The 14,823-nt window shown below is 49.1% G+C and overlaps 2 protein-coding genes across 14 annotated transcripts in view; one reads left to right on the top strand and one right to left on the bottom strand.

Annotated features, from left to right (window-relative positions):
- GRAMD2A (GRAM domain containing 2A) overlaps nt 1-8,967 on the top strand; it is a 38,691-nt gene extending 29,724 nt beyond the window's left edge. For 9 of the 12 annotated variants that reach the window (XM_035259110.3, XM_035259116.3, XM_035259118.3 and 6 more), the window contains 9 exons: nt 355-430; nt 1,048-1,151; nt 1,789-1,887; nt 2,217-2,288; nt 3,499-3,555; nt 5,123-5,267; nt 5,402-5,612; nt 6,498-6,602; nt 6,866-8,967. In XM_035259110.3, coding sequence (XP_035115001.2) covers nt 355-430; nt 1,048-1,151; nt 1,789-1,887; nt 2,217-2,288; nt 3,499-3,555; nt 5,123-5,267; nt 5,402-5,612; nt 6,498-6,602; nt 6,866-6,869 — 873 coding nt within the window. In that variant the 3' untranslated portion in view covers nt 6,870-8,967. Of the gene's footprint in view, nt 1-354; nt 431-1,047; nt 1,152-1,788; nt 1,888-2,216; nt 2,289-3,498; nt 3,556-5,122; nt 5,268-5,401; nt 5,613-6,497; nt 6,607-6,865 lie in introns of those variants that run through there. The other 3 variants (XM_078333570.1, XM_078333571.1, XM_035259114.3) reach the window with 2 other exon arrangements.
- The window catches only part of SENP8 (SUMO peptidase family member, NEDD8 specific), a 57,982-nt gene that overhangs the window by 2,607 nt on the left and 40,552 nt on the right, over nt 1-14,823 (bottom strand). The window contains exon 2 of one of the 2 annotated variants that reach the window (XM_054240464.2): nt 807-1,951. The gene's annotated coding sequence lies outside the window, so the exon portion shown is untranslated. Of the gene's footprint in view, nt 1-806; nt 1,952-7,798; nt 7,938-14,823 lie in introns of those variants that run through there. The other variant, XM_054240465.2, reaches the window with a different exon arrangement.

Here is a 14,823-nt window from a genome sequence, read left to right as displayed (position 1 = left end):
ACTTCTCACTGTTCACCCAGGAAAGGGCCCATGGCTCTCAGAATTCATGACTTTTGGCTCCTTGGCCACCAGGCCTGTCCTTAGGAAATCAGGAGACCTGAGTGGGTGTCCCTTCCCAGGTGGGAGTAGTGTGTCCCCCCTCTACTAGTACAAGCTGCCTGTCAGGACCAAGCAGCACTAGATGAGCTTGCTTGACACTCAGCCCTCTGTATTCACTGGCTGCTTACTAGCTGCTTCATGCTAAGCCCCTAGCATGGGTCAGGAGGCTGTGGCATTATTTCCTGTTGGCCGGAGCAGGGCCCCTTGGTGGTCTGATTGCTCAGGACTTCTCAGATATAGCCTGTGTGTTTGCAGATACCACTGAATAAATACAACCAGCAATACCACAAGCTGTTTAAAGATGTTCCCTTGGAGGAAGTGGTTCTCAAAGGTAAGCTGTCTCCCCTGGTATAGCTGGTTAGGCACCCTGAGTGCCTGGGGCGAGAGTCCTCTGCTCTGGACCCTCCAAGGTATGATTTAGAAATGGGAGCTGGCTGTCCTTCAGATATGGACCACTCCCCCAGAAGTGTGAGAAGACTGGGCTGGTTTGGGACACAGCATTGCATTTTTGAAGGTTTGCTTGAGGGCATTGGAATCTTGTGTCTGTTCTGATCTTACCAGTGACTTCTTCCCTGCTTAGGCCTCTCACTGAGCCTGTAGGGGCATTTGCACAATCAAGGCCTTCAGGCAGGGCAGGGCAGGGCAGAACAGGGCTTCTGCCTGAGGTTGTGAGAACACAGGCTCAGAGAGCAGGGCAGGAACCTTACCTGGACCCTCTGGAGCATGGGTGAAGGAAGAAACATCCAGCAGGCTGGTGGGGTGGAGGGGCAGTTGGGAGGATGCTTTGATGCTGGGGAATGGACTCTTTAGGGTTTGGGCGCTGGAATGTGGAGTCTGAGGAGACAGGTTCTGAGGCTAAACTCTGGACTCCAGAGTGTGAGGACCCAGGCCCTGGGGCTTCCCAGGCTGACCTTGCTTATGGCCATCTTCTCTCCTGTGACATCACAGTGTGCTCCTGTGCCCTCCAGAGGGACCTCCTTCTTCAGGGCCGGCTCTACATCTCCCCCAACTGGCTCTGCTTCCACGCCAGCCTCTTTGGCAAGGATATCAAGGTAGTAATGAGTGGTAAGGGCTGCCATGACCTGTGAGGGGAGAGCCAGCCTCCTGCCCTGCAGCCATGCCTCAGGTCATGCCTATCCCTCTGCATGCTGGTCGCTTGGTGAAGCCCCTTGCTGGTTGGATGAGCAGCTTCAAGGCATCCCATCAGTGTCCAGGAAAGTAGTCCTTTCCCTTCTAAAACAGGGGCCTCAATCTGGACCCCACATCTGGCCTGAGCTGACCTGAACAGTTCACAGCCAAATCATTCTGCTTCTGGATATCTCAGAAATGCTTTGAGAATCAGAGCGGGATGTCACATTTAAGGGGAGCCATAGTTGTGGCCAAGTATAGCCTAGGGTGCTCCATTACTAGAGCCTGAGACTGACCAGAGCCACCGTCCTTGGCCTCCTGGATAACAGGATACCTATGTGACAGCCCAGAGTGACACATACTGCCAAGGCTGGGGCAGGGTTGCAGGGACAACTGGAAGGGGAGCCTGGATGAGAAGGTAGAAGGTTCAGATACTTCCCCACATGGGGCCAGGCTTCGCCATGGTGGCCATGCTGGGCTCATAGCTGGGTTCCTATTCAGGGAGCAAAGGGACCATGTCCTTGGGGTGAGTCCTGTGAAAAGCATCCCTCTCCCTATCAGGTGGTCATTCCTGTGGTGTCTGTGCAAATGATAAAAAAACACAAGCTGGCACGGCTCCTTCCCAACGGACTGGCCATCACCACCAACACCAGCCAGAAGGTGAGTGCACTGGGCCGGCACTCCCTTGTCCGTCTCCGCTCTCAGCCCCGGCAGCCCCTGTGTCCTGCAAAGAGAAACCAGACAAAGTTCAGGAGCCCAGTCTGACTCGGGCACATTCCCAGGTCTTTATTTCACCCAACCCTGCAGCTCTCCAGTGCATTATTTCAGGCCCTTCAACAAGCTGGAAGAGAAGTTCCTAGGCAGAGCTCCTGTTGGCTCTCACGGCCTGATACCCCTGTGGGCCTGTGTCCAATCCACGAGGGGGCCTGCTGGCACAGCAAGGGGTCTCATCTCACCCCACCCCTGTCTGTTTTCTTTCCATGTCCCAGTATATCTTTGTGTCACTGCTGTCCCGGGACAGTGTATATGAACTGCTGAGGAGAGTCTGCACCCACCTACAGGTATGGAACTTGGGAGCAGGAGGGCCAGGGAGGCTGCTCAGGCCTGGATGCAGGTCTTGGGACAAGGGTGTTGGGGGAGGTCACCCATCTCTCCACCACAGGGAATGGGACAGGGAGAGGGAGAGGGGAGTTAAAGGCTCAGGCTCAATGTACTAGACACAGTACTCGGACTGTGTGTCTATGCTTGCAAGCATGTCTTTGAGGCCAGTGGGCCCCTGTGTATCTCTATATACAGACGTTCTTTGTTCGTGGTTTATGTACCATGAACCCACCAAAAGCTGAAAATATCATAAGTCAAAAATGCATTTAATAGAGGTACATATCACCTACAGAACATTGCTGCTTAGCCCCGCCTCGCTTAAACATGCTCAGAATGCTTTCATTAGCTTAGAGCTGGGCAAAATCATCTCAGACAAAGCCTGTTTTATAATAAAGTGTGAAACACCTCATGTAATGTATTGAATCCTGTACTGAATGTGAAAAACAGAATGGTTGTATTGTCCCAGCACTTTGGGAGGCCGAGGTGGGTGGATCACCTGAGGTCAGGAGTTTGAGACCAGCCTGGCCAACATGGTGAAACCCTGTCTTTACTAAAAATACAAAAATTAGCCAGGTGTTGTGGCAGGCGCCTGTAATCCCAGCTACCTGGGAAGCTGAGGGAGGAGAATCACTTGAACCCGGGAGATGGAGGTTGCAGTGACCCGAGATTGCACCACTGCACTCCAGCCTGGGTGACAAGAGCGAGACCATCACAAAAAGAAAAAAAACCAAAAAACAAAAACCAGAACGTATTTGAAGTACAGTTTCTACAGAAAGCGTATCACTTTGGTACTACTGCAAAGTTAAAAAATTCTAAGTCGAACTATTGTAGGTCAGGGACCATCTTTGTGTTCAGCCCTTCATTTGTGCTTCCTTCATGCATGGACAAGAGCATGTAGCTGCTTCCCAACATGCCCTACAACTCTCTCTGGCCTATGGTGAGGAAGACGGGAGTGGTGGGGTAGCAGTGGGGAGACCAAGTTGCCTGGAGTTTGCCCCTCTGCTCTAGCATTAAATAGGGGGTCCCTTACAGAGCCTGGGAGCTAGACTTCGTGCGGCACAAAGTGGCTTATTTGGAGGTAAAGCTGTCTTGAAGAGGGCTGATGGTTCCCTGTGCCTGATCTTGCCTGTTCCAGATGGACAAGTGACTGCTGTTCCCTTTCCTCCTCAGCCTTCCAGCAAGAAGAGTCTAAGTGTAAGACAATTTCCAGAGGAACCTGAGTCTCTGGTGAGAAGTGAAGCTGGGAGCAAAGACTGCTGGCCTGGTAGTGCCTGGAGCTCTGAGGCTTCTGGGCCTCCCAGGAGGGGCCCACAATGCAGAACTGGGGCACCAGGCTCAAGAGCCAGTGTCCATGCTGTGCCAGGGCATTTCCTAAACCTGCCACACTATAAGCAGAGTCACCAGGGCCTCGGCAGATAGGCTGACTTCCCTTTTTTGGTTTCTGAGACAGAGTCTTGCTCTTTGCCTATGCTGCAGTACATTGCCACCATCTCGGGTCACAGCAACCTCTACCTCTTGGGTTCAAGTGATTCTCCTGCCTCAGCCTCCTGCATAGCTGGGACTACAGGCACTTGCCATCACAGCCAGCTAATTTTTATATTTTTAGTAGAGACGGGATTTCCCCATGTTGGCCAGGCTGTCTTGAACTCCTGGCCTCAAGTGATCCAGCAGCCTCTGCCTCCCAAAGTGCTGAGGTTACAGGTGTGAGCCACTGCGCCCGGCCAATAGGCTGACTTTCTGAGTCAAACAGAAGTCCAAGTCCCAAAACAATGGCCAGGTTGGGTCACACACCTGTACGGATGCAGGGCCAGTGGCCCATCCTCTTTTCTTTGGCTGAGTCAAGAGGGCCTTCAAGGGGATAAAGATGTTCCTGGGAGCCGAGTGTGCTGGCTCACACCTGTAATCCCAATACTTTGGGAGGCCAAAGTAGGAGGATGGCTTGAGCCTAGGAGTTCGAGACCAGCCTGGGCAACATTGTGAGACTCTGTCTCAATAAAAATACATAAATTGGCAGGGCGTGGTGGCATGTACTTGTAGTCCCAGGCTATCCAGGAGGCTGAGGTGGGAGGATCACTGCACCTTGGCTGCAGTGAGCCAAGGACACAACACTGTATTCCAGCCTGGGCAACAGAGGGAGACCTGTCAAATAAAAGATGTCCCTAGGAAAGAATTCCAAATATCCCTCTAGAACCCAGACAGACTTATTTTAGATTTGCCAAGGTTCCAGAAGTTTCCTGTGGCAGCTGGGGCCCTGGGTAGGCAGAGCTGAGTTTCTAGGGCAGGCATGGGGTAGAAATGACCCTAGGGTGTTGGAAGGCTCCTTCAGTAACTATAGTGTTTAGCCAAGTATGTGATATGCATGAAACCACCTGCCGGATAGAAGGTGATGTTCCCATTTTTGTGTATGGGCACCCTAAGTTCTGCCAAGATTAGGGCTTGGAATGGGAGGAGCCAGAACTTATCCTACCTAAGGCATGATGTACCGAGCTTTCTTGGCCTCAGAGCTGAGCATGTGCCTGGGATGGATCACATTTAAGATCCCACTGTAGTTCTATACTAGCAGTGTTCAAAGACATCGTTTCCTGGCAGAACAGCTAGTCACAGCAAGGGAGCAGAGAGGAGAGGCCAATGATTGCTATGGCAACTGCCCTCCCCGCTTGCACCTGCTTCCATACCTGGCTAGGCATCTGTATTGTAGTATCTGGAAAAAGCTCTGATAAACCTGGTGTGGGCTCCTTAGGGCAAGTGAGATCCCAAGGGCCGGGGTAAGAGAGCTTCTCCTGTCTTTCTGCAGGAAGTCCTCATCCCTGAGATGAAGTGGAGAAAGGTATGCCCTTCCTCCAGGTCCCTGTCTCTCCCGGACAACATGCCTCGTACCCCTGCAGCATCTGTAGACTCCACAGACAGTTTCTTCCCCTCCAGGACGCCTCCAGGGCCTGGTAAGTTCAGAGGGCTTGTCCATGGCAACTACTTACAAAGGCCAGCCTTTTTCTTCCCAGTTCCATAAAAAGGGCTCACCACAGCCAGCAGGGCTTCTGAGTGCTGATTTTTTTATTTCTCCAAATCCATATAGAAAAGTCAAGAGCCCAAGTAGCCTCTGAAAATGGCAGGAGATGGGCATGGCCCATGCCGGGCTGGGGTCCTGCCTGCCCTAAGAAGATGCCGAACTGCTCTCCCACTGCAGAGAATGCTGTCTGTGAGGAAGATGAGCTGGAGGAGGAGACTGGGAGCACTGGGGAGCTGAGGCTCTGGGATTATCAGCTTCTGAAGGTCTTCTTTGTGCTGTAGGTGACAATACTGGGGAGGGGGACAGACCTACCCACGTGTCTAGGTGTTTGGAACAAGGGCCTTGGAGTGTGGGGAGTTCTGTTCAGAACCAGGGGAAGGTTCTGAGTCAAATTCAAGCTCTTGAGTAGTATCTGTAGGCCATGTGGCACGCCCTTCTGTAGCAAGAGAAAGGATCTCCAGTCTTTATTGAAACCCTGTAATTTAGGGTTAAGACTGTTTGGTGGAGAGGGGCAGGATATGGAGATGTTGAGAAGAGGAAAAGCTGCATAGGATTTGAGAGGAGGGCCAGCAAAATTGGAGAGAGAGGGGAAAAGCATGGCCTCTCCATAGCCCACCACTAGGGCAGCTTCCAGAACCTCTGACTTGGCTGTACCTCTGTCTATGGACCAGTAGAGTAGTGAGCATGGTGGGAAGTGGCATGAACAGCCAGCCCCTGCTTTCTCTCACCTTAGTTCATCAGCCTCCTCTGGTCTCTTGGCCGGGTTTTTACCGTCAACATTGGCACCTGCTGGGGGAGTGGGCCCACCGTCTAGGGGGTCATCATCATGGCCTCCCAGAGGAGGCACAGAAAGGACCACGGTGGCTGGTGAGAGGAAGGGTAGGATGGCTGCTCTGGCTGTCTGGCCAGAGCTCCCTCCAGGGCTCAGCTTAAGGGCCCAGAGCTCCAATTGGGCTGTGAGGACACCTTCATGGGGACGAGTCTCAAGTCCCCTATGCAGGCTATGAGAAGAAAGATGCTGAAGCCTTAACTGGCCACCGGACAAAGGGTTCTTTAATTCTTCCAACTGCAGCGGTAGCTTGGTTCCCACTATTTCTGGTGAACTTCCAGAAATGATCTTTCTGTGGAAGAAATACTAACTCTGTATTGCTCCTTTCTCCAGGATCTGCATCCTGGTCGTGTCCTCATCTTATCTGGCGTTCCGTATTTCACAGCTAGAGCAGCAGTTATGCTCCTTGAGTTGGGACAGCCCAGTCCCTGGGCACAGGTGAGGCCTTTTCTCTTCCTAATGCCTTTGGGGAGACTGAGGGTTGAGGACAGGGGCCAAGAACCTCAGGCCAGGCTGCCTGGCTGGACTTGGTTCTGTTTTGAGCTGGCTTCTGATCCTAAGCAAGGTTGAGCAGCGTGCAGGGTACACAGGTCCCATGCTGACCCACTCTTGGGGGAAATAAAGTTGTCACTGGCCCGTCTGCGCACGTCCATCTGCCTTGTGGGCCCTTTCCTTGATATGGGCATCTTTCTTGTGTGCAGGTAACAGCCATGTGGCCTTTGTCCCCATTCCTTTTCCACGAAGAAAGAATTTGCTGGGTGCTAAGTCTCTACCAACGATCCCTGTGGTTTATGCTGCTGCTGTGCTAAGACTGCGTATGAAGGAAAATATTCCAGATCCCCCTTCCTCCTCCCAGCTCTTCTCCTCCCTCTGAGAGATCTGAAGTACCTGTTTACAAAGTAACTGGCTTCTACGATTTTTGGACTCAAACAAAAAGCCAGATTTTTTGGAACCAGTTGAGGAATTCTGTACACAAAGCTTCAGCAACCACTTAAAATGAGAAAAAAAAAAAAAATTAGCTGGCTCCTTGGAAACAGTTCTGGCACACAGGCAAAACGCTGGAGGCAACCTCAAGGGACAGAGGCCATGCTTTCATATGTGGAATGTGGCTCCATTACACAGATCACTCCCGTGGTGGGGTCAGAGGCCAGAACACAAACCACCTGTGTGGGCTCTGGTCTCCCCCAACACTGTGCTCCCACGGGGCTTCTCTGCAGGCAGGCAGGCATCTGTCAGGCTTGGGCTGGGGCCTGCTGAGAAGCTGTGGATGAAGAGGGGGGCCAGAGATGATTCCAGCCAGAGATGAATTTCCATGCTCTAGGCCGGGGCTCTGTGCTGGCCCCTCATGAGGTGGCTGGCTGCACCATGGGGAGATGCTGCGTGGCAGGGGCTGTGAAGAACAGAGGTACCTGAATTCCATTTCCTCAGCTGTCACTTTCTGGTGACACAGATCACTGTGGTCATAGACCTGGTAGTGGGTCTTGCCCTTGTGTGTTCAAACATTTCTAAGGTGTCCCAGGCCCTGGAAATAGGGAATGGAGAGGGTGGAGGCTTGGATCTGAGGTCTTGCTGTCTACTCCCTGCCTGCTCAGATCTCAGGTTGGTGTTGGGCCATCACAGGGCAGAGGTCACTTGTGTCACCCCATAGTCATTGGGTTGCAGGCCATGGAGGAGGGTCCTCCACTCCATGTCGCCTGTTCTCCATTAAGATAGAAGTATCCACTGTGGGTCTGGTACAGCGCAGGAGCCAGGCCAGGGGGGTCTATCTCATACCTCCGGGGACAGGAAAGGTAGGGGATGAGGAGGTTGAATGCGGTGATGATTCTGCCTTGGGGAGCTGTCCTTCTCTTTCAGGGCCTTCTCTATTCTAAAAAGCTTCTCTGTGCCCTACAACTCTGGCCTGATCTCCCTGGGACTCCCATCTGCTAAGATAGTGGCTTTGGGGGTTCTGAAAGGGTCTCTTAGAAGGCCAGAAATATCAGGGAAAGTTGCTGCTGATGGGGTGGGTGGTATCAGCCACTGTTTTCCCCTCTTCAGACACTGAGAGGTTAATCAGGGAACGAAATCCAGGTGGTAACTGTTTATTGTGGAGCAGACTATTGTCTGTCCCATTTATGACAAACCCAAATGAGGATTGGAGGGACTCCCAGTAAGTGGTCTCTTCATGCTCTCCCCCTCCCAGTTTTTAGGATGAAGCCTAGAGCCTGGCCTTTTGTGTTGCTTGCACCAAATCTGTATGTCTCAGGGGAAACTCACTGTTCCATGAACGGCCATCCTTTTTATTTGGAACCAGCCCTTTTCACCCTTTCATCAGTCTTTTCTAGGGAAATAACCTTTCTTGCCTCAGTACTTCTCTCTGGTTCTTGCTGAAAGGCAGGGAGAACAAATCCATTCACTGAGCTTTGCTGGGTTGTTAGAGGCCATGAGAGGTGCCAATTATAGGTGGATGTGCCAAGATGCAGGTGAACTTGGTCTCCAGCTATACCCAGGCTCAGAAAGGGCAAGAGCTATGCTGCAGGGTAGGTGACTTTGGAGGTGCACTTGGGGCCCAGGGCTTTGAGTGGTATGGGCGTGCCTGTCCCTCCAGATGGCCCTCTGTTTCTCCCTGTTGTCCCTGTCTGGCCCTCTGGGGCTGCTGTGCCTTCTGCTGTACACATTTATAAACAATGTGTATTTTATATAGACCTGCTTGCATTGGCTGATGCTCCTTTAATTCTCTGAGTTTGGTTCAGCCACTCTTGGGTTATTTTTGCTATGGCATTAGCCTTTAAAAATATTTTAAAATAAACTTGATTTTTCTAGTGTGTTATGGTATGGAAAGTTCATTTTCATCTTCTGACTATTCACTGCAGGTACTCTGACTGACAGACTCAGACCCCAGGAGACTGATGGAACCCAAGTCATTCCCATAATCTCAAGTACTCTGCAAATCTCAAAGGACTTTAGCCGAGCTGACTTATACCTCAGGCGTATGGGGAAGAGTGAGGGTAGCCATGGCAAATCCCCACAGCCTTCTGCCTCGGTTGGGTGGACACCAAGAATATTTACCTATTTCCTCTAAGCAACTCCAAAGCAATGTCCCTGGCTCAAACAGGACTGTGCTTCTGATCCAGGAATTAATGTGTGGAGTTCAGAGCCAGAAAGCTTGGTTGGCCTTTTCTATGACCCAGAGCCTAGGTAAAGAGGTAAAATTCCAGTTTGGGCCACATCACCTTCTTTTTCCCTGCAATGCCCCCTCTAGTAGTGATTCATTCATTCAGTAAATACTGAGCCAAGACTACATGCCAGGTGCTAAGCTGGGCACTGGAGACATAGCCATAAACATAGCAGGCATGTCTGCATCCCAGGGAACTTAACTGTCATTCCATGTACAGGTATATTCCAAGTAAAAATGGAAACGAAGAAGATAAATGCAGATAGTGATTTTCAAGAAGAAACAGGGACATGAGGAAGTGTGATAAACAGTGGTAAAGAGGGAGATGGCTTTAGATGACTCAAAGTTCTCCAAAGTGACGGGCTGGTGCTTGAAGGATGAGAAGTCAGTCATGAGAAGAGTCAGCAACTGCAAAAGGTAGGAGAGGGCATGTTTGTCTCTGAGGAGCAGAGATGCTCTCTGCATGTTAGTATCCTAGGATTCTAAGTGAGAGAGTAACATGAAAAGAGGTTACAGAGTTCAGTACAACAACAAAACCCGACTGAAAAATGGGCAAAAGACTGGACCCAGTGGCTCATGCCTATAATTCCAACACTTTGGGAGGCAGAGGCAGGTGGATCTCTTTGAGCCCAGAAGTTTGAGACCAGCTTGGCCAACATGGTGAAACCGAAACTCTACTAAAAAAAAACAAAAATTAGCCAGGCATGGTGGCATGCACCTACAGTCCCAGCTACTCAGGAAGTTGAGGTGGGAGGATAGCTTGAACCCAGGAGGCAGAGGTTGCAGTGAGCCAAGATTACACCACTGCACTCCAGCCTGGGTAACAGAGCAAGACTGTCTTTTAAAAAAAAAAGACCAGGCACAGTGGCTCACGCCTGTAATCCCAGCATTTTGGGAGGCCAAGGCGGGCAGATCACAAGGTGGAGTTTGAGACCAGCCTAACATGGTGAAACCCCGTCACCGTGTTAGGCTAAAAATATAAAACTTAGCTGGATGTTGTGGTAGGTGCCTGTAATACCAGCTACTTGGGAGGCTGAGGCAGGAGAATGGCTTGAACCGGGGAGGCAGAGATCACACCACTGCACTCCAGCCTGGGCGACAGAGTGAGACTCCATCTCAAAAAAAAAAAAAAGCAAAGGATTTGAATAGACATTCCCCTAAAGATACACAGATGGCCAATAACCAATGAAAAGAGCTTCAACATCACTAATTGTTAGGGAAACGCCAGTCAAAACCATACGACTTCCCATTCATTAGAATGGCTACTCTCAAAGAACAGAAAAGAGACAGAAACAAGTGTTGGTGAAGATATGGGGAATTAGTAACCCTGGGAATGATGTGGGCTGGGTTGGTGAAGATGTGAAGAATTGTACTGTTGGCGGGAACGCGAAGCGGTGTAACAACAGTGTAAAATAAGACAGCAGCTACTCAAAAAATTGAAAACAGAATTACTATATGATCCAGCAATTCCACTTCTGAGTATATAGCCAAAAGAACTGAGAATAATCAAAATTTTTCTTTCTTTTTCAAAGACAGGGTCTCACTCTGTCACCCAGACTGAAGTACAGAGGTGTGATCACAGCTCACTGCAGCCTTGACCTCCAGGGCCTAACTTGAAGAAATACTTGAACACACATATTCATAGCAACATTATATACAATAATCAAAGTAGAAGCAACTCAAGTGTCCATCCATGGATAAATAAACATATACATATGTTTATATATATATTCTATATATGTACGTAAAATGAAATATATATGCATATTCATCCATCCATGGATATGTAAATATATATACAATGAAATATTATTCAGCCTTGAGAAGGAAAAAACATGCTATAATGTCTGACACATGCTATAACATTGATGAACCTTGTGGACATTAAGCTAAGTGAAATAAGCCAGTCCAAAAAAAAAATTCTGGAATCCAGGCTTGTAAAAAGAAAAACAGAAATGAAAACAAAACCCCCCACAAATACTGGGCAGGGTGCAGTGGCCCATGCCTGTAATTCCAGCTGTGCAGGAGGGAGGATCACTTGAGGCCAGGAGTTTGAGACCAGCCTGGGCAACATAGCTACCCCATCTCTTAAAAAACAAAGACAAATAATATATGATTCTGCTTATAGGTGGTATGTGGAGCAGTCAAATTCATAGAGACAAAAAGCAGAACGGGGGTTGCCAGGAGCCAAATGGACAATTACTGTTTAATGGGTATAGAGTTGCAGTTTTGCAAGATGAAGATTTCAGGAGATTGGTTGCACAATAGTGTAACATACTTAACACTACAGAACTGTACACCAAATATGGGTAAGATGGTACATTTTATGTCATTTTACCATAATTTTTTAAAGTTAAAAGAGGTTGGTGGGGTAGGCAGAAGAATTTTGATTTTATGTATTCCCTGGGTATTAGAGCTCAGATTGGAAAGTTTGGCAGGGCAGATCAGTGGTTGTTGAAACCAAATGCTTTCCTTTGCTAGAGGAAATAAACACCTGGATATAATACACAGAAAAATACAGCTAATAATCCATAGGCTTTTCAGGGGCATAGAGAAACCAACCCAATAAAATTCTTTAAAGTGTGTCCACCCCTCACTATTCCCAGGAACTGATTCGTAGCAGCAGCATCACAGAGAAGGCATTATAATCATATATTTATCATGGCAATGAGCTAACTTTATCAGGGAGAAATAACTATCTTAAATTTGGAGAAACAAGGGAAATATACATTATGCCAGAGCCTCAGTTTTGCAACATGGGCCTTAGCAGAAAGGAAGGGTCATGGTAGGGGCAGGATTGTTAGTGGAAAAGGCATTCAGAAATAAGGGGGACTCAGGGACGACTTCATACACTGAGAAGTCCTGGGAATAACAAACTACCCCCACCCCCACTCCCAGGTGCCCAGCCAGCCAGCCATGGCCCCTCGACACGACTGCCAGAGTGGGTGAGGCCTGGAAGCCCGTGGTGCTCTTCTCTCCTAGCTGCTGGGCCATAAAACCAGGAGTCCTAGAGCAAAGAAAGTTCTCAGAGAAGGATCTCTAGGTTACCTCAGGACCAGACAGAAAAAGGCCAGAGCCTCAAACTCAATCCAAGGCTGGTTCTCTCTCTGAGACGGAAGAGATGACAGCTGAGCCACTAGGGGGCAGCAAAGTCCAGCAAAAAGACCCAGAGGCAGAGGGATGAGTAAAACTTTATTCTCCTCCCTCAGAGAAAGCTCCCGCTTCCTTGCTGGGGACAACAGGCCCAGGGCCCTTCTAGTCCAGCTCACCTACCTACCTAACGGAAGAAGGGATTCTTTGGTAAGGCTTGTGTGGCCATTTCCCCTGAAAAGAACAGCTCAATCCACTTTGGTCCTCCTCTCTCTCTTCTCTCATCACCTGGGGAAGGGCCAGCACTGATGCTGAAAGGACAGTGTCTCTCCAGACTGCCCCCAGCTCTGGCCAGTAGGAAGGCAGGCGTGAAGAACAAGTGTCTGTGTTTGTGTTTCTGGGCTGCAAGGGTGGAGAGCACAGCTTCTAGGGCATAGAAATCCCAAGTTCTTCTCCAACCTGCCCTTGTTTGGAGTAGCATTTTCTCTTGGGCACAGAATTACCCAAGTCTGGTTCCTGTGAAGTATGATTTCATCATGGCAACAACACTCTTTCCCCTCCTATCTTTATTTAGAGAGTGCAGGACCCCAGAGCAGAGAGTTTTAACATTTAACAGTTCCATATGCTCTGTCCACTGACAGCGAGAAGGCGGGAGGCATTAAGTCTCTGAAATGATAATCCAGAGAAACCTGAGTTCATCCCCCTGTGTGCCTGACCTCCATAGAGCCAAGGAGCACCTGGCGCCCAGCAGGGCCCTGCATTTGCCACCGCCTTCGTGCTGGCAGGGCTCCTTGCCTTCCCGGAATGTGTTCCTTCTTGTTTGCCACTCAGTGCCTGGCCCAAAGCCAAACCTGGGCTGCTCGGAATGCCATGCCCCCACTCACTTCTCTCTCAGGATCTGAGACAAGGCTCTCTTCCGCCTGGGGAAAGGCCAGGCCCTCGCCTTGGCCTCATCCCACTGTGCAGCTTCTCTAGGCCATCAGACTCTCCACCAGCTGAAAGCAGAAGCACTTGGGGAGAATACAGCAGGGTCCCCAGCAAAGCAGACATTGTGGCATACTGATAGTCTATTGGTGGCCTTCTAAACTGGGCCAGAGTGGGCAAAGAGTTATTTACAAGCTGTTCATTAACTTGCTAAATGCAGAAAGGTTGGGTTGGGCACCACTCTGGGAAAACGTGACACCCCTGCTCTTGGATTCAGTCTAGCATGAAGGCGTGTTAATCGGTGTAGGATTTCTATGGAAGTTTTTCTTTGCTGTTAGTTCCAAATACCAGACTAGTCTGCGTGGCATGCTCTCTCCAGTATATAACTACATTTAAATGGTTTATTAAGCACGTTTTATGGGAGGCTAAATGCGTACTTCTATAGATACTATGATACTATAATTTTCTAAGCACTTAAAATTGTGTACCAGGCCGTATATAGGGTGCTTTTCATACCCATTATCTCATTTGACTCTCAATACAAGACAGTCTCAATACACAAATACAATTTTCACACTTTACACTGTGGAAACTGAGATTAATAGGCCAGAAATACAATAGGGACCCCTTCAGGGAGTAACTGAGGACGTGAGAACAGCAATATAACAGTGGAAGATGGGTGAGCCTGTGTAAGTGCAAAAGGCAGTGGTATAGGCAGACTCAATGGTAGAGGGGCATGTGGCATGTGTGGGCTTCAAAGAATGAGTAAGATTTGGATCTGAGGAGAAAGGTGGGGAGGATCTTCCCAAAATGTGTGTTTGCGGGGTAACATCAGTTAAAGGATGGTAGTGTGGAGGATGGTAGAGATAAAAACTTGAAAGAAGCAGAGAATGAATGTGTACGTGGGCAGAATCCCCCAGGAGCTAAATGCCAGGATGACAAGGACAGATTTAGTCTCCCAGGTGGTGAGGAGCTACTGGAGTTTAGGAATGAAGAAGAAATGTGATGGTTTAGTGATATTGGTTTCTCAGCAGAGTACAAGGTGGATTAAAAGTTCAGTAGAAGCATCTAGAACATGGTTTCTCAACCTCAGCACTACTAATATTTCAGATTGGCTAATTCTTTGTTATAGGGGGTTATCCTGTGTATTGTTAGATTCTAAGCCACATCCTTGGCCTCTGCTTACTTGATGCCAGTAGCAGCCCCCACCCCTGGTTATGACAACCTGTGTCTCCAGAGTAAACTACCCTTAATTGAGTATCATTGCTTTAGAAGGCAGGAAATTAGGGCCTGGACCTTATAATATTGGCAGGTATTTTCATAACTGCGTCAGTCTACTGACTTTCAGAATAGCTGATAAAAGTAAAAAATGGTTTCCTTGCCACAGGAAATTCATCGTCAGTGCCAAAGAATTGATGGCATAAAGAAAAGAGGCTTCAGAAGCAGATCATCCTGCCTATTAGAAATCTCTAGAGAATATTCCAGAGCTAC

Source organism: Callithrix jacchus, chromosome 8 (assembly GCF_049354715.1).
Source record: "Callithrix jacchus isolate 240 chromosome 8, calJac240_pri, whole genome shotgun sequence".
Lineage (NCBI taxonomy): Eukaryota > Metazoa > Chordata > Mammalia > Primates > Cebidae > Callithrix > Callithrix jacchus.
Note: the sequence above shows the minus strand (reverse complement) of the source record. Positions and strands in the feature narration are given on the sequence as shown.